Source organism: Macaca nemestrina, chromosome 4 (genome assembly GCF_043159975.1).
Source record: "Macaca nemestrina isolate mMacNem1 chromosome 4, mMacNem.hap1, whole genome shotgun sequence".
Lineage (NCBI taxonomy): Eukaryota > Metazoa > Chordata > Mammalia > Primates > Cercopithecidae > Macaca > Macaca nemestrina.
The window spans coordinates 189,008,462-189,027,539 of NC_092128.1; the positions used below are offsets into that span (position 1 = coordinate 189,008,462).

Sequence of the window (19,078 nt, forward strand, 5' to 3'; positions counted from 1 at the left end):
TGGGGGCAGCACTGAGACATTAGAAATGCTGGCAGGTGCTGTAAATAGCTCCTGAATCGGGGACCCTAAGGGACCCCACTTACCAGAGAAAGACTCTCAGCCAAGCCCACACCAGGGTTTCTACCATCTCTCCCCAGTGACAGGCCCAGGGCTCTGATTCCAGAGCCAGGCAGACCATACACTTTTCTAACCCCGAGCATGAGACACACATCGTGGGCCCGTGAGTAAATGACTGAATACAGAAGCTGTGTGCAGGAGAATCTGAGTTCAGTTGGACCGGTGCCCGCCTCCATGCCAGCAGGAGGAAATAGTCCCCCAGAAGCTCACTGCCCTCCTGTCTACAGATGGAAGGGCTGGTGCCCAGGGCCCGGGTGCTGCCCCAGGAGACACGGCCACATCAGCCACTTCAGGGCCACCCTCCTCACCCGGTTCCCATTTCCCCTCATTTTAATAGTATAGTAAGAAAAAGTGCAGGAATGGGCTCCACCCTCTCTGCACGGGGGCCCTCCGGAAAGTTCCATGTGCACCTGCAGCCTAGGGGGTGGCACTGCCAGGGTGGGGGTCCAGCCTCTGACCACAGGGCCCCCCCAGGCTGGCCCAGCACAGTGGACACCATGGGCCGCACTATATGGACAGAGGGTGAGCCATGGGCACTGCCCCAGCGACAGCCCCCAGGGGTCACTCCAAGTCAAGCCCAAGATCCTGGAAGACACCAAGGTTGTCTGGGGGACCCATGGCCAGAGGCCGAGAACCCCCTTCTTCTAGAGTTCCAGAGCGCAGGGACTGACTGCCACCTGCCCACCAGACTGTTCCCGTATAACTCATGTGGTTTTTGTTTTCTGGTTTATGATGCTTCGACCTCTCCTTACTGGCTGGGTGGAGACTGCCCTCCCAGGGCTGGCTAATTCCTAGAGACAGCACAAGGTGCCTACAGAGCTCCCGTTTAATGCACAAGCCAACCCAACTGGAGCCTGTAAACCCAACCACCCCTTATCTGACTCACTCACCAAACCCATGTTCCTCTGCCCTCAATCACCCAGGGGCAGGATGGTGGTCAACTAGACACCACCCCATAGCCCGGAGCCCAAGGAAATTAACCTGTCCAATCCTGAACTTGCTCCTTCGTGCCCACCCTCCCTGGCCTCTCTTCCCAGGGAAACCCCTGTAAAGCCTCTGGCCACACTCTCCCCTCTCACCTTCCGGGTCCTGTTGCCGCGGCGCCCCCCGGTGGCCCTGTGTGGCATGGCATGTGCCCTCCTGTGGTTTAAGCTGCTGGGTCTGCAGTACTTTGTGACATTCTCCTTTCAACTCAGGGTTCCTGTGTCTGTATCCCACCACACCCAACTGAACTAAATCCTGGTGCGTTTCATCACAGCCCTGCCTATTCCAGGCTTGCTGGAAGTAACCACTCACTGGCACCGAGGGGAAGGGGGCATGGATCACCTGGCTGAGGCTATGTGGCTGCCGCCCTAGGCCTGGGGCCCAAAGCTCCTGGCCCAACCACAGAGCCAGCCCAGTGCCGGTGTGGCCACAGGCGATCCCCAAAGGTAAGGCCAGAAATCAGCACCCAGCCAGAGCTTCCCAGGCCAGCGGGCCCCACATCTGCAGGGCATGAAGTTGGGCGCCCACCCCAGGATCCAGCCCATCTGCACCTGGGAGCTGAATGTCCTAGCTACCAGCCAGAATGGGGTCCCCAGCAGTCTCCATCGGGCTCTGAACTGTTAATGTGTGACAGCCCTGCCCTCCCCGCCACTATTGCTGAGACAGTGTAGGGCCAGGCTGAGCACGCTGGCTTGTGCGTCCCCTGAGACACGGTAAATGCCCCTTGTTCCAGGGCACTTTGGAACTGGGTATCTCCTCAGCCCCAAGGTCTCGCCAATTCAGAGTGCCCGTCGTTCTGGCCTCCTGCAGGGAGATGACCCAGGGGGAGGGGAATTGATGGGTAAGCTCCCCAGCTCCCCGCTCCAGTATGGCGCAAAGTGCACCCCCATGGTCTCGGAGTTCCCAGGTGCTCACCCACCCCCGGCACCCCCATGGTCTCCGGGGCTCCCCTGTGCTCGCCCACCCCCAGCACCCCCATGGTCTCCGGGGCTCCCCTGTGCTCGCCCACCCCCAGCACCCCCATGGTCTCGGAGTTCCCAGGTGCTCACCCACCCCCAGCACCCCCATGGTCTCCAGGGCTCCCTGGCGCTCGCGCACCCCCGGTACGCCCACAGTCTGGGAGCTCCCTGGCGCTTGCCCACCCCCGGCACCCCCATGGTCTCCGGGGCTCCCCTGTACTCGCCCACCCCCGGCACCCCCATGGTCTCCAGGGCTCCCCAGCGCTCGCCCACCCCCGGCACGCCCACGGTCTCGGGGCTCCCTGGCGCTCGCCCGCCTGCGTTGCCACCGCTCAGTCCTAAGGCCCCGGTTCACTGTAACGCTCGGCTGTTGCTCTTTCGAATTCTTCGAATTCTTCGCTTTTGAACAAGGGGCCGCGTTTCCATTTTGCCTGCAGGGGTGCGCAACCATCCGCCAGAACCAAATCCTTACCCCAGCTTGGCATTTGGGGAAACTCAAACTGGGACAGGACTCGTCGTCCCGGGCAGGAAAGCGGGTGGGTGCGGAGGCCCGGGGGAGGGGTGGGGAGGCGGAGAAGAAAGTGGGGAGCGGGGGTCCCTGCAGCCTGCGGCTCCTTCCCGGCTTCCCGCCAGGAGCACCGAGCGGCGCTTCCTGCAGGCGCCCTCCACGCCCTCAAAGAGCCAGAGTTTGGTAAAGGCAGACAAGCAAACGGATGATTTAATGAGGGGTGACAAGCACTCCGCAGGTGCGGGCGGCGGCGGGCTGCGGTCGGGGCCCAGCGCGGGCGGGAGAGGCGCCTGCTCCGGCCTCGCGCGCGGGGAGCGCGGCCCTTTCCCCTCCGGGAGGACGCGCAGGAGGCACCACGGCCTCCGGGTTGGAACAAACGCGTTTACTGCAGGCAAGGCGGTGGGCGCGGGGCGGCTCACCAGGCGAAGAGTGGCTTGCTGTCCTCCTTGGAGAGCTCGCACAGGCAGTTGAGCAGCAGCAGCGAGTCGCCCAGGAACTTGGGGGGCACCACGTCGATGACCAGCTTGCGCAGCGCGGCCGGGCTGCTGTGCAGGGGGTTGGCGCGCAGGTCGGGCCGCTGCTTCAGGATTCCGTAGGTGTTGATGAGGAACTCGCTGAACGCCGGGTGCACGTCGCGGCTGTAGCCCAGCTTCTCCAGGCGCGCGCTCAGTGCCAGGTAGCGCTGCGTCAGCTCGCGCAGCTTCTTCTCGTCCACGGAGCCGTCCAGGGACTTGATGGAGGTCTGCGGGCGCAGCGCATGGATGGCGGAGGCGGGGGGATCTCGGGGCCCTCGGACGGGGACTTCCAGGCCCAGGGCCGACCCCTGCCCCGCCCTCCTGGGTCCCCGGGGTCCCCTCCCGCGGACAGCGCCCGGGCGAGAGCCAAGATCTGGGGGCCTCACAGGGATGAACCGAGCGCCCAGCACCCTCCTGGCCGCGCCCTCCCCGCGGGGCGCACCTGCTTGATCTTCTCGGGGATGTTGGCCACCGTGAAGCCGTAGAGCCGCGTCACGCCCGGAAACACGTAGGCCAGGATGCGGCGGTCCAGCTGGAAGGCGATCTCGCCCACCACGCGCGCGTCCTTCTCGGCGCCCGCGAAGCTCTGGATCTCTGGGGGAGGGAAGGCCGGGGACAAGGTCACGGGAGCGCGAGGATCTATTGCCCCAGAGGGTCCCCCCTCCGTCCCCCGGCCACTTGGGGGGCGGCTCCTCCATCCCCCACCCCGCCCCGCCTGCCGCCACCCCCCACTGTCTGGCAAATAGAATCTGAAAGAAAAGGAGCTTCTTAAAGTGCCAAAGGGCAAGACAGGTTTCCCTTCGCCCTGTCCTCGGCTCCCTTCTGTCCCTTTGGGACGAGGTAAACCTTTTAATCTTGGGGGTGGGAACTGGTCCCCTGTCACGGGGGAGCCTGCCCCAGCGCTGGCCCTGCGAGGACAGAGGAACCCGGCCCTGGAGGTGTGAGTTCGGACGGGTCCCCTCCAGTGAGGACGCCTGCGGAACAGGGCCAGTCGCTTGCCTGGGAGGAAGGGGGACCTCCCCCCTTCCTCTGTCTTGGCAACCTCTGGGCCTCAAAGGCTGCTTTAATGTTTAGTCAGTAAAATGGCTTCATTCTTTCCTACCTCTGAGAAGATGATCGCTGGATTGGCAGGACATTCTTTTTTTTTTTTTTTTTGAGACGGAGTCTCGCTTTGTCGCCCAGGCTGGAGTGCAGTGGCCGGATCTCAGCTCACTGCAAGCTCCGCCTCCCGGGTTTATGCCATTCTCCTGCCTCAGCCTCCCGAGTAGCTGGGACTACAGGCGCCCGCCACCTCGCCCAGCTAGTTTTTTTTGTTTTTTTTTTTTTTTGTATTTTTAGTAGAGACGGGGTTTCACCATATTAGCCAGGATGGTCTCGATCTCCTGACCTCGTGATCCGCCCGTCTCGGCCTCCCAAAGTGCTGGGATTACAGGCTTGAGCCACCGCGCCCGGCCAGGACATTCTTTTTTTTAAGCCGGAGTCTCACCCTATCATCCAGGCTGGAGTGCAGTGGTGCCAACTCCACTCACTGCAACCTCCACCTCCCCGGCTCAAGCGATTCTCCTGCCTCAGCCTCCCGAGTAGCTGGGACTATAGCTGCGTGCCACCACACCTAGCTACGTTTTTGTATTTTTAGTAGAGATGGGGTTTCACCATGTTGGCCAGGCTGGTCTCGAACTGCTGACCTCAGGTGATCCGCCCGCCTGGGCCTCCCATAGTGCTGAGATTACAAACGTGAGCCACCATGCCTGGCCCAGGACGTTCTATTTTAATTACTTCCTCGACATTACTTAGGAGTCTCCAATGCCCCCACAAAACCTGCTTCCAAACCCCCCTCCCCAGGACAGCCTCTGATGGCATCCGAGTCCATAACAGCACATGACCTTGTCCATCTTTTTCCTGAGGGATGGGAAACAGCATCTCATTTGCATTTCACTAACAACTAGTGATTTAAGCATCTTCGCACATGCTTATTGGCCATTTATATACTGTATCTTCTTTGAAGAAATATCTATTCAGGTCCTATAGTGATTTTTCATTGGATTGTTTGTCTTCTTACTGTTGAATTGTCAGAGTTCTTAAATATTCTGCATACTAGTCCCATTTCAAATGCACAATTTACAAATGTTTTCTCCCATTCTCTGGGTTGGCTTTTCATTTTTTTGATACTGTCCTTTGAAGCACAAAATTTGTTTTTTGTTTTGTTTTACTTTTGATGAAGTCCAATTTGTGTGTTTCTCTCTTTGCTCATGCTTTTGGTGTGCTATCTAAGAATCCATTACCAAATCCAAGGTCATGAAGATTTACCCCTATGGCTTTTCTACGAGTTTTCTGGCCTCAGCTCTTTGGGACCTCTTAGGTCTTTTATCCATTTTGAGTTAATTTTTGTATGTGCTATGGAATAAGGCCCAGCTTCATTCTTTGGCATATGGATACCTCCTTGTTCCAGCACCACTTGTTAAACAGTATTCTGTCCCTACTAAATTGTCTTGGCACTCTTGTTGAAAACCATCTATGTACGGGTTTATTTCTGACCTTCAATTCCATTGCATTGATCTGTATGTCCATCCTTATGGCAGTACCACAGTCTTGGTAACTGTAAGTTTTACAGTCAGTTTTGAAACTTGGGAATGCTGTTCTCCCTTTCCAAGATCGTTTTACCTATTCTGGTTCCTTACACTTCTATATGAATTTAAGTTTCTGTTGTCAATTTCTGTAAAGAAGCCACTGGGATTCTGATTGGGATTGCATGAATCTGTAGATCCAATGTAATCCATATCAAAATTATTGATTATTAAACAATATAAAGTCTTCTAATCTGTTAACACAAGATATTTTTCTGTTTATTTATTTTTATTTATTTTTTGTTTGTTTGTTGAAGAAAGGGTCTCACTCTGTCACCCAGGCTGGAGTGCAGTGGCACGATCTCAGCTCACTGCAACCTCTGTCTTCTGGGCTCAAGTGATCCTCCCACCTCAGCCTCCTGAATAGCTGGGACCACAGGCATGCACCACCACGCCCAGCTAATTTGGGAGGTGGAGGGTTGGTAGAGATGGGGTTTCGCCCTGTTGCCCAGGCTGGTCTTGAACTCCTGGGCTCGAGAGATCTGCCCATCTCAGCCTTCCAAATTGCTGGGATTATAGGTGTGAGCCACCATGCCTGGTCATTGATGACTTCTTCATTCCTTTCAATAATGTTTATAGTTTTCACTGTATTTCTTTCCCAATCACTTTTCAAGACTGCAGAAGAGGTACGTCAACGTGCAGAAGAGGTACGTCAACGTGCAGAAGAGGTACGTCAACGTGCAGAAGAGGTATGCCAACACACTATACAGAAGCGTGTTAGGGCCAATGAGGGGTGTGGAGGAGCAGGTGTAATCTCCTCCTTCTGTATCAATGTATTTCTGTCATCAAGAATCAAGCTCTTGGTCAGGCGCGGTGGCTCACGCCTGTAATCCTAGCACTTTGGGAGGCCGAGGTGGGTGGATCACGAGGTCAGGAGTTCGAGACCAGCTTGGCAAAAATGGTGAAACCCTGTCTCTACTAAAAATACAAAAATTAGCCAGGTGTGGTGGCAGGCGCCTGTAATCCCAGCTACTCGGGAGGCTGAGACAGGAGAATGGCTTGAACCCAGGAAGTGGAGGTTGCAGTGAGCCAAGATTGTGCCACTGCACTCCAGCCTGGGCAACAGGGCAAGACTCCATCTCAAAAAAAAAAAAAAAAAAAAAAAAAAAAAAAAAAAAGGATTCAAGCTCTTTCTCTCATCCCCACCACCAAGGCATAAATTAGGTAGAAGAAACATGCTATAGGTGAGAAATGATTCTCGTATAGGTTCTAGAAATTATTTCTAGTCCAACCTGTGCTCTGTAAGATCCAGCCAAAAACCTATTCTTCAAAGAAAAAAGGCCATACATTGATAAACCTGTAGCCAGACTTAGGGGAAAAAAGAAAGGAGACAAGAATTACCACTAACGGAAATTAGACATGCCACTACCACAGATTCTACAGACATAAAAAGAATAAGGAAGTATTAGGAATGACTTTATGCCAATAACTTTGACAACCTAGATGAAACTGATCGATTCCTTAAAAGACACAAACTACCAAAGTTCACTCAAGAAGAAACACATAATCTGAATAGCTTTCTATCTGATAACCTTACAGGTCACATTTGACAGGAAACAGACTTCCAAACTGGCCTTGGGAAGGCCTTGTGATTGATGATCCCTGAGAAAAGAATCTTATCACGATTCCCTCAGATTGCTGATGTGCTGATTAATGCACTGAAAGACGCTGATTTATTCCTGAATCATAAAGGTTTACTGACTGTCTTGCGCAGATATGTGTTGGCCTGTATGTTGTCATCTGTAGCCAATGCTTGTACCCTCTGTGTTGTACCCTCCAAAGAAAGGGCAACATGAGTACGAGGAGTCCTTTCCCTTCTCCTAGCCTCTCCGATAGAAGTCTTCTGACTTAGGTTCCGGAAGACTCTTAGCTTTGTGGGTGTGTTCCTGTGGGTTGATCCTCACATTTGGCTTCCAACAATCTTTATCGAATTATTTCTGTCTCAACAGCCTTAATTTCAGTTGATATTATCAGTAAAATGGAATTTGTAGGGGAAAAATGTTCCTATAGAGACCATTCAAGGCTCAGGTTGTTTCAGCAGTGAATTCTACCACTTAAGGAATAAATAACACCAATTCAACACAAACTCTTCTAGATAAAGAGGAGGGAAGACCACAAAACAATGAGAAAACAAATAACAAAATGGCAGGAGTAAGTCCTTATCAATAATAACTTTGAATGTAAATAGGCCGAGCACAGTGGTTCATGCCTGTAATCCCAGTACTTTGGGAGGCTGAGGGGGGGTGGATCACTTGAGGTCAGGAGTTTGAGACCAGCCTGGCCAACATGGCAAAACCCTATCTCTACTAAAAATACAAAGATTAGCTGGGCGTGGTGGCATGTGCCTGTAATCTTAGCTACTCAGGTGGCTGAGGCATGAGAATTGCTTGAACCCAGGAGATGGAGGTTGCAGTGAGCCAAGATTGTGCCACTGCACTCCAGCCTGGGTATCAAAGTGAGACTTTGTCTCAAAAAAAAAAAAAAAATTACAGCACCGTCAAATCGATGAATGATGGTGTGTGAGTTTGGTCAAAAACAGGCCGGGCGCGGTGGCTCACGCCTGTAATCCCAGCACTTTGGGAGGCTGAGGCGGGCGGATCATGAGGTCAGCAGATCGAGACCATCCTGGCTAACACGGTGAAACCCCGTCTCTACTAAAAAATACAAAAAATTAGCCGGGCATGGTGGCGGGTGCCTGCAGTCCCAGCTACTCGGGAGGCTGAGGCAGGAGAATGGTGTGAACCCGGGAGGCGGAGCTTGCAGTGAGCTGATATCGTGCCTCTGCACTCCAGCCTGGGTGAGAGAGCAAGACTCTGTCTGGGGGCAAAAAAAAAAAAAAAACAAGAAACTTTGAATGTAAATAGACTAAACTCTCCAATCAAAAGACGGAGGAGTGGCTGAATGGATTAAAAAAAAAAAAAAAAAAAAAGACCCAACCATCTATTGCCTACAGGAAACACACTTTGCCTATAAAGACACGCATAGACTGAAAATAAAGGGATAGAAAAAGATATTCCATGCAAATGAGAACCAGAAAAGAGCAGTAGTAGCCATACTTCATCAAAGCGGATTTCAAGACAAAAACTATAAAAAGAGACAAAGAAGGTCATTATATAATGATTAGGGGGTCAATTCAACAAGCGGATGTAACAGTTGTAAATATATATGCACCCAACACTGGAGCACCCAGATATGTAAAGCAAATATTACCAGAACTAAAGTGAGAGACAGACCCCAATACAGTAGTAACTGGAGACTTCAAGACCCATTTTCACCCTTGGCAGATCTTTAAGACAGAAAATCAAAGGAATATCAGACTTAATCGATACTATAGACCAAATGAACATAATACAGAACATTTCATCCAACAGGTGCAGAATACACATGCTTCTTGTAAGCACATGGATCATTCTCAAGGATAGACCATATGTAAGGCTGCAAAACAAGTCTTTAAAAATCACACAATTTGCCGGGCGCAGTGGCTCAAGCCTGTAATCCCAGCACTTTGGGAGGCCGAGACTGGCGGATCACGAGGTCAGGAGATTGAGACCATCCTGGCTAACACGGTAAAACCCCGTCTCTACTAAAAAATACAAAAAAACTAGCCGGGCAAGGTGGCGGGCGCCTGTAGTCCCAGCTACTCAGGAGGCTGAGGCAGGAGAATGGCATAAACCCAGGAGGCAGAGCTTGCAGTGAGCCAAGATCCAGCCACTGCACTCCAGCCTGGGTGACAGAGCGAGACTCCATCTCAAAAAAAAAAAAAAAAAAAATCAAACAATTGAAATTATATCAAGTATCTTCTCTGACCACAATGGAATAAAATGAAATCAATAACAAAAGGAATTTTGGAAACTATACCAACACACAGAAATTAAACAATACGCTCCTGAATGGCCGGTGCATCATTGAAGAAATCAAGAAGGAAATTTTAAAATGTCTTGAAACAAATGATAATGGAAACACAACATACCAAAACCTAGTATGTACTAGACACAGCAAAAGCCATACTAAGAGCTATAGCGATAAGTATTAAGAGTTTACAGCTAGTAGTGCCTACATCAAAAAGTAGAAAAACTTCAAATAAACAAGTTAATGATTCATCTCACAGAGCTAGAAAAGTATGAGCAAACCAAATCCAAAATTAGAAGAAAAATAATTAAGATCAGAGCAGAAATAAATGAAATTTAAATGAAGAAAACAATACAAAAGATCAATGTAACAAAAAATTGGTTATTTGAAAAGATAAATAAAATTGACAGGCCAGGCATGATGGCTCATGCCTGTAATCCCAGCACTTTGGGAGGCTGAGGCAGGTGAATTACTTCAGTCCAGGAGTTCAAGACCAGCCTAGGCATCAGAGCAAAATCCCATCTCTACAATAACAAAAACACAAAAAGCAAAAAATTAGCCAGGCCTGGTGGCATATACCTGTAGTCCCAGATACCTGGGGGGCTGAGGTGGGGGGTTAGCCTGAGCCTCAGGTGGATATCTACATGCAAACCTCACACCATACATGAAAATTATCTTGGAATTGATCAGAGACCTACATGTAAAACCTAAACTATAAAACTTCTAGAACAACACATAGGAGAGAATCTGTGTGACCTTGGGCTTGGCAAAGATTTCTTAAACTGAACATAAAAAGCATAAAATACAAAAGAAAAATCAATAAATTGGACATCATCAAATTAAACAGTTTTGCTCATCAAAAAACATTATTATGGAAGTGGAAAACGTTGGAGTGGGAGGCCGTATCTGCAGAACACACACCCAGAAAAGGACTCATATCCAGACACGTAAAGAACCCTTCCCAAGAAGACAAGCAATGCATTTTTTCTTGGCAAAAGACTAGGACAATCATAGCCTCGGACCCCAGCCTCCCAGCCTGGCTCTCCTCCCTCCACTCTGTGTGACGCGATGGAGAAACGGCCCTGCCTGACCACCCAGACGCGCCCTCCCCACAGCTACCAGCTGCACTGGGGGCCCGCCCAGGCGACCCCGCACCTGGCCATACCATTGAGGTAGTAGCTCCTCCTGGTCCTGTCCCCGGTGGGCAGGCTGCTCTCCGAGAAGCACACCTTCTTAGGCCGGACCATCTCCCTGGGCTCCAGCAGGGTCTTGTCCACCAGTGACTCTTGCAAGGGGCTCAGGAGCGGGGACAGCTTCCTGTCGGTGCCTCGGTGGCTGTGCAGCTCCGGGGGACTGAGGAAGGCCTTGAAGGGTGACTGGGAGGGGGCTGCGCAGCCCGGGGAGGTGTCGTCCTCGCTGGACAGGGGGGCATGTGAGCACAGCAGGTCCTCCAGGGAGGATGTCTGCAGCTGGGAGGGCGTGTCGGCAACACTCGTGAACCTTCCGAAATCCGGAACTGAGGTGGGGAGGAAAGGGGTGAGAAGTCAGGCTGATGCTCCTAAAACATTCCTGAGAAGTACAGAGAACATGGTAACAAACTGTATGCACCCCACCCCAAGCTTCAACACCTGCTGGGGTTTCCCTGGCTTCAGAGCATCCTCCTTCCCCTCAGGCCTCAGGTGCAAAAGGAGGAGCTGGATGTGGTGAAGTGGCCACAGGTGCCCATCCTGCCCGTGGGAGCACAGCAAGTGGGCAGGCCTCCATGTGCCTCCTGCCTGCCTGTGCACCCATACACACTGGAGAATGACTTCTATATGCTCCTTAAATTGTACATAAATGGTACCACCCTACACATTTTATTCTGCAACAGAACTTTTTGCTGCTGCATTATCTCTGAGATGTATCCACGTTGAGCCGTCTGGTAGCTCCCTGGTTCATTTAACTGTTTCCTGGCACCTCTGTACACATGAGCATACACACATAAACACACAGTGAACTTTTATCCCTTGCCCTGTTGATGGACAGGGCCTGTTTCCATGTTTCCTTGCAAACACACAGCGGTAACCGGCCTCCCGGGAGGAGCTTCCCTGCTCCGTGAGCATCCTCTGTGGTCCAACGCTGGGCTCAGGTCACAGCTGTAATCAGCCTCCTGGGAGAAGCCTCCTGATCTGCGAGCATCCTCCACGGCCTGGGAAGAACCTCCTGCTCTATGAGTATCCTCTGTGGCTGAGGAGGAGCCTCCCTGCTCTATGAGTATCCTCTGTGGCTAAGGAGGAGCCTCCTGCTCCACGAGCATCCTCTGTGGTCCAACGCTGGGCTCACGTGTGTGCACTTTCTTTGCTCTCCACACCAAGGGGGAGGGTCCATGCCCACCAACAGCTCCTGGCCCCACACCCTCACGAGGACTGAGTATTCCCCAACCAGGCTGATGAGGTCATGTGGCATTTCCCTAATCCCTGGTCAAATTTAGCTTATCTATGCCTTTATGGCTTATAAAATTCTATTCTACCTCCATGTCATGAGTATTCTCCTAGCAATAAAGCAAATACATATTAGAGAAAGTGTTCAGAGCCATATAAAAAAATTATACCTTAAAATGTGTCTACCGGAGCTTGCAGTGAGCCGAGATCATGCTACTGCAATCCAGCCTGGGCAACAGAGCAAGACTCCGTCTCAAAACAAAAACAAAAACAAACAAAAAAAGTGCCTACAAAGGAACCAACCAACTAATCTTCCATCTGAAATGTTTTCCAAGGAAAAAAAGTGTTCAAAAGAAGCAAAGTCATTAATGTGTGCCTGGCCTCCTGCCACATGGGAGGCCTGGAGTCCTCGGGCTTCACAGGCTCCCACCCTAGATACTTTTCAAATTATAAAAGAATATTATGTACAATTGTATATTAATTAAAGTTTCAATAAAAGGAGATATCTCCTGGAAAATTACTTTCAAGTGACTCAATAAGAAGTAGAAAACCTAAATGAACCAATACACAAGGAAAATCTAGAAGTTACAAAATGATTATTCCCCAAAGGGCTGCAGGCCTGGATGGTCTGTTGGTGAGTCTGCCAACTTCCCCAACAAGTCATAATCCCGACATCATACAAATGAGGCTGGAACCATAGAACAGGTTAAAAGATGCTCAATTAGGTTTCAAAATTTGTCACAACTCTGATGTCAAATTCCTACAAAGATAACCCCCAGAAAAAAAAAGAAAGCCATGGCCAGGCCAAAAATTATTGCACAAAGTCTCATCCAAACATGATCAAGAACAGACAGCACGAGGCACAAGTGTACACAGACATGAGGTAGAGGTGCAGAGCGTGAGGTGGGAGATGCACAGAGCATGAGGCAGGGTGTGCAGAGCACGAGGCGGGAGGTGCACAGAGCACGAGGTGGGAGGTGCACAGAGCACGAGGCGGGGGTGCACAGAGCACGAGGTGGGAGGTGCACAGAGCACGAGGCGGGTGTGCAGAGCACGAGGCGGGAGGTGCACAGAGCACGAGGTGGGAGGTGCACAGAGCACGAGGCGGGGGTGCACAGAGCACGAGGTGGGAGGTGCACAGAGCACGAGGCGGGTGTGCAGAGCACGAGGCGGGAGGTGCACAGAGCACGAGGTGGGAGGTGCACAGAGCACGAGGCGGGGGTGCACAGAGCACGAGGTGGGAGGTGCACAGAGCACGAGGCGGGTGTGCAGAGCACGAGGCGGGAGGTGCACAGAGCATGAGGCAGGGGTACACAGAGCACGAGGTGGGAGGTGCACAGAGCACGAGGCGGGTGTGCAGAGCACGAGGCGGGAGGTGCACAGAGCACGAGGTGGGAGGTGCACAGAGCACAAGGCGGGGGTGCACAGAGCATGAGGTGGGAGGTGCACAGAGCACGAGGCAGGTGTGCAGAGCACGAGGTGGGAGGTGCACAGAGCATGAGGCAGGGGTACACAGAGCACGAGGTGGGAGGTGCACAGAGCACGAGGCGGGTGTGCAGAGCACGAGGTGGGAGGTGCACAGAGCACGAGGCGGGGGTGTGCGGCACACAAGGCGGGGGATGCACAGAGCATGAGGTGGGGGTTGTGCAGAGCACAAAGCAGGGAGGTATGCAGAGAACAAGGCAGGGTGGAAAGCAAGAGGCAGGGTGTGCGGAGCCCAGTGGCTGTGCAGCGTAGCAAGATCCCACATACAGTCCCTGGCAAGAAGCTGAGTTACCTCCACTGGTACAGAGACAGGCTCATAAACACTGAACAAGATGAACCATTTCTCAAATTTTCTGTTTTCCAAAAATAAGAACTGGAAGGACTCTTCCCCAGCATCCAGCCTGTACAAACCTCCCTCCTCTGGGCAGATGGGACCATTGGTCCCTCCCACAGCTGGTCAGGAGGACCAGGATGCAGCTGAACCCTCTCTCACCTTCCCTGGAGGAGAACCCATGAAAGTCGAGGCCAAAGCCCGAGTTCTGAGTAATAAGGACAAAAACAGAAATAAGAAGTTCATGTGGACTGGAGGGGCGGGATGGCCGGCCAGATGCAGCCAGGTGATACAGCTCCCACGGAGGGCCTGAGATGACTGGTGAGCTTTTAACACATCTTCAGAGGGAAGGTGCTGAGGGCAGATGGAGGGAGCACACCGAGGCTGGGCTGAAGGGGAGAAAGCTGGGAACCCTGCCTGGGACCACTGAGCACTGGTACTCATTTTTGGACCCACAACTGCTCTGGGAAAATGGGGGAGTTAAATGGGCAAGGAGCAACCACTGTTGCCATGGCCCTCTGGATCCCCAGCTGGGGGAGACCCCGCGGCCACCATGGACACTCCAGTTGGCAGGGAGAGCTGCTTAGAGAAGTGGTGGGGGCAGCAGTTAGCTAAGCGGAACCCAGAGGGTCTGGTGCGGGAACACAGCCAGGGACGGCCACTCCCCAGGCTTGACTTGCTCCCATAGGAGACTTTGGGCCTAGGGGAAGTGTCAGACCTGATCTCTGCAGGGTGGTCTTGCCCATCAGATGGGACCGGTCCGACCTGAGCACCCCTTGGTCTTCTGGCTTCTCCTGGGGCCCCAGCCTGGCCATGCCTGCTTGCAAGGCAGTCTTGAGTGCCCTGGGGGCCTTCGCCATAGCTTCTGTGCTGGCAGACTGTGCCTGACCAGTGGAGAGCTCCAGCGAGACAGCCCCAGTGGCCACGCACCAGCCCGCCCACTCCCTCCTCATACTGCAGCTTCCCCTGGGCCCAGGCAACTCGCCACATCACTCAGCTGGTGTCTGCACAGGTGGGTTTTGATTTCCTTCCCCAACCAGCACACAGGAGTCCAGTCGGCCTCCCCGTTCCCCACAGACTTCCGTTGCAAATGAAGCCTTGGCACACACAGAGCCAGCAAGCCCCATACCCACCAGCACCCTGCCCTTGACCTAACACTGAGCAGAGAATGGTGGATCCTCCTGGACCCTGAGCAATGACTCCTGCTTGCAGGACACATAAAAGGCACCTAGACCTGTGCCCACCAGCACCCCACCCCATGCCTACAGTACCTCCACAGTGACTGCACACAGTCTCCAGCAGGAGCCCCCCATGCCCACCCCAGCTGCTTTGCCACCACCATTGTGGTGAACCCCCACAGGAAGGCAGGCACCCTGCATCTGCCAGCCATTCTGCTGTAGCTGCAGTACCTCAGTCCCCCAGTGCAGTGGATTCCAAACCTCAAGGAGCCAGAGAACAAAGTCAGGGCCCAAAACAAGTGCCCCAGAGCTAAAGCATGCAGTCCAGGAGTTGGGAGCTGGGCACTGGCCCCTTAAATATTCCATAAATGAAGCCAGTTGGCTGAATCCACCTTATACCACAATCAAAACCTCAAGGTCATCAAACAGACCAGGTACGGTGACTCACATCTGTAATCCCAGCACTTTGGGAGGCTAAGGCAGGCAAATCACTTGAGGCCAGGAGTTCACGACCAGCCTGGCCAACATGATGAAATCTCGTCTCTCCTAAAAAATAACAAAAATTAGCCAGGCATGGTGGTGGATGCCTGTAATTCTACCTACTTGGGAGGCTGAGGCAGGAGAATCATTTGAACCCAGGCAGTGGAGGTTGCAGTGAGCCAAGATTGCTACCACACTCCAGCCTAGGAGACAGAGCAAGACTCTGTCTCAAAAAAAAAGACACAGAATGGCAAGTTAGATAAAGAACCAAGACTCATTGGTATGCTGTCTTCAAGAGACCCATCTCACATGCAATAACACAAACGGGCTCAAAATAAAGGCATGGAGAAAAATCTACCAAGCAAATGGAAAACTACAATTGCAGGGTTGCAATGATAGTTTCTGACAAAACAGATTTTAAACCAATGAATATAAAAAAAGACAAAGAAGAGCATTACATAATGGTGAAGGGTTCCATTTAACAAGCAGACCTAACTACACTAAATATATATGCACCCAACACAAGAGCACCAAGATTTATAAAGCAAGTTCTTAGAGACCTTCAAGGAGGCTTAGATTCCCACATAATAATAGTGAGAGACTTTAACACCACACTGACAGTATTAGACAGATGATTGAGACAGAAAATTAACAAAGATATTCAGGACATGAACTCGGCACTGGATCAAATGTACTTGATAGGTATCTACAGAACTCTCCACCCCAAAACAATAGAATATACATTCTTCTCATTGCCACATGGCACACACTCTAAATTCAGTCACATAATTGGAAGTAAAATACTCCTCAGCAAATGCAAAAGAACTGGAATTATAACAATCTCTCAGACCACAATGGACCCAATTAGAAATCAAGCCTAAAAAATTCACTCAGAACCACACAATTACATGGAAATTGAATAACCTGCCCATGAATGACTTTTGTGTAAATAGTGAAATTAAGGCAGAAATCAAGAAGTTCCTTGAAGCTAATGAGAACAAAAATACAACATACCAGAATCTCTAGGACACAGCTAAGGCAGTGTTAAGAGAGAAATTTATAGCATTAAATGTCCACATCAAAAAGCTGGAAAGATCTCAATCAATCAACCTAACATCACAGCTAAAAGAACTAGAGAATTAAGAGCAAACAAATCCCAAAGCTAGCAGAAAACAAGAAATAACCAAAATCAAAGCTGAACTGAAGGAGACTGAGATACAAAAAGCCATTTGAAAAATCAACAAATCCAGGAGCTCGTTTTTTTGAAAAAATTAATAAAATAGATATACCACTAGCTAGACTAATAAAGAAAAAAAGAGAGAAGATTCAAATAAACACAATCAGAAATAAGGGGTATATTACCACTGACCCCACAAAAATACAACCAACCATCAGAGAATATTATGAAAACCTCTATACACATGAACTACAAAATCTAGAAAAAAAATGGATAAGTTCCTGGACACATACACCCTCCCAAGACTGAACTAGGAATAAATGGAATCCCTGAACAGGCCAATAACAAGCTCTAAAATTGAGTCAATAATAAATAGCCTACCAACCAAAAAAAGCCAGGACCAGATGGATTCACAGCTGAATTGTACCAGATGTACAAAGAAGAGCTGGTACCACTCCTGCTGAAACTATTCCAAAAAGTTGAGGAGAGTCTCCTCCCTAACTCATTCTATGAGGCCAGCATCATCCTGATACCAAAACATGGCAAAGATGCAACAAAAAAAGGTAACTTCAGGCCAATATCCTTGATGAACACTGATGCAAAAATTCTCAACAAAATACTGGCAAACCAAATCCAGCAGCACATCAAAAAGCTTATCCACCACTATCAAATAGATTTTATCCCTGGGATGCAAGGTAGGTTCAACATAAACCAATAAATGTGATTCATTACATAAACAGAACTAAAGACAAAAACCACATGATTATCTTAATAGAGCAGAAAAGGCTTTCAATAAAATTCAACACCCCTTCATGTTAAAAACGTTCAATAAACTAGGTATTGAAGGAACATACCTCAAAATAGTAAGAGCTATCTATGACAAACTCACAACCAACATCATACTGAATGGGAAAAAGCTGGAAGCATTCCCCTCGAAAACTGGCACAAGACAAGAATGCTCTCTCTCACCACTCCTATTCAACATAGTATTGGAAGTCTTGATCAGAGCCATCAGGCAAAAGAAAGAAATCAAGTCCATCCAAATAGGAAGAGAGGAAGTCAAACTATCCCTGTTTGCAGACGACATGATCTTATATCAAGAAAACACCATAGTCTCAACCCAGCTTCTTAAGCTGATAAACAACTTCAGCAAAGTCTCAGGATACAAAATCAATGTGCAAAAATCACCAACATTCCTGTATACCAACAACAATTAAGCCAAGAGCCAAACCAAATGTAATGAACTCCCATTCACAACTGCCACAAAAAGAATAAAATACCTAGGAATACAGCTAACTAGGGAGGTAGAGGATGTCTACAAGGAGAACTACAAAACACTGCTCAAAGAAATCAGAGATGACACAAATGGAAAAACATTCCACGTTCATGGATAGGAAGAATCAATATCATAAAAATGGTCATACTGACCAAAGTAATTTATAGAGTCAATGGTGTTCTTATTAAAATACCATTGAGATTAATCACAGAACTAGAAAAAAACTGTTTAAAAATTCATATGGAATCAAAAAAGAGCCCGAATAGCCAAGGCAATCCTAAGCAAAAATAACAAAGCTTTAGGCATCACACTACCCAACTTCAAACTATACTACAGGGCTACGATAATCAAAACAGCATGGTACATAGATCAACAGAACAGAATACAGAACTCAGAAATAAGTTTGCACACCTATAACCATCAGATCTTCAACAAACCTGACAAAAACGAGCAATGAGGAAAGGATTCCCTATTCAGTAAATGGTGCTGGGATAACTAGCTAGCCATATGCAGAAGATTGAAATTGGACCCTTTCCTTACACCATATACAAAAATCAACTCAAGATGGATTGTAGACTTAGATGTAAAACTCAAAACTATAAAAACCCTGGAAGACAACCTAGGCAATGCCATTCAGAACACAGGGATGGGCAAAGATTTCATGACAAAGATGCTAAAAGCAATTGCAACAAAAGCAAAAATTGACTAATGGCATCTAATTAAAGAGCTTCTGCACAGCAAAATAAACTATCAACAGAGTAAACAGCAAACCTACAGAATGGGAGAAAAATTTTGCAAACTAATGCATCTAACAAAGGTCTAATATTCAGCATCTATAAGGAACTTAAATAAATCTACAAGAAAAAAACAAACAACCCCATTCAAAAGTGAGCAAATGACATGAACAGTTTTCTAAAGACATTCATACAGCCAATAAGCATATGAAAAAAAGCTCAACATCACTGCTTATTAAAGAAATGTAAATAAAAACCACAATGAGACACCATCTCACACCAGTCAGAATGGCTATAATTAAAAAGTCAAAAAACAACAGATACTGGCAACGTTGTAGAGAAAAAGAAATGCCTATACACCATTAGTGGGAGTATAAATTAGTTCAGCCATTGTGGAAGACAGTGTGGCAATTCCTCCAAGACCTAAAAACAGAAATACCA

The 19,078-nt window shown here is 49.6% G+C and overlaps 2 protein-coding genes across 5 annotated transcripts in view; both read right to left on the reverse strand.

The window, feature by feature from the left end:
• Nucleotides 1-3,056, reverse strand: part of LOC105472476 (formimidoyltransferase cyclodeaminase) — a 20,564-nt gene extending 17,508 nt beyond the window's left edge. The window contains exon 1 of one of the 4 annotated variants that reach the window (XM_071095870.1): nucleotides 2,988-3,052. The gene's annotated coding sequence lies outside the window, so the exon portion shown is untranslated. Of the gene's footprint in view, nucleotides 1-2,987 lie in introns of all 4 variants that reach the window. The other 3 variants (XM_071095871.1, XM_011725741.3, XM_071095872.1) reach the window with 3 other exon arrangements.
• The window catches only part of LOC105472477 (spermatogenesis and centriole associated 1 like), a 22,857-nt gene continuing 6,125 nt past the window's right edge, over nucleotides 2,347-19,078 (reverse strand). Inside the window, exons 2-4 of the mRNA XM_011725744.3 lie at nucleotides 10,722-11,072; nucleotides 3,526-3,677; nucleotides 2,347-3,310 (exon numbers count right to left, since the gene is read on the reverse strand). Of these exons, the coding sequence (XP_011724046.1) occupies nucleotides 2,984-3,310; nucleotides 3,526-3,677; nucleotides 10,722-11,072 (830 nt within the window). The 3' untranslated portion in view covers nucleotides 2,347-2,983. The remainder of the gene's footprint in view (nucleotides 3,311-3,525; nucleotides 3,678-10,721; nucleotides 11,073-19,078) is intronic.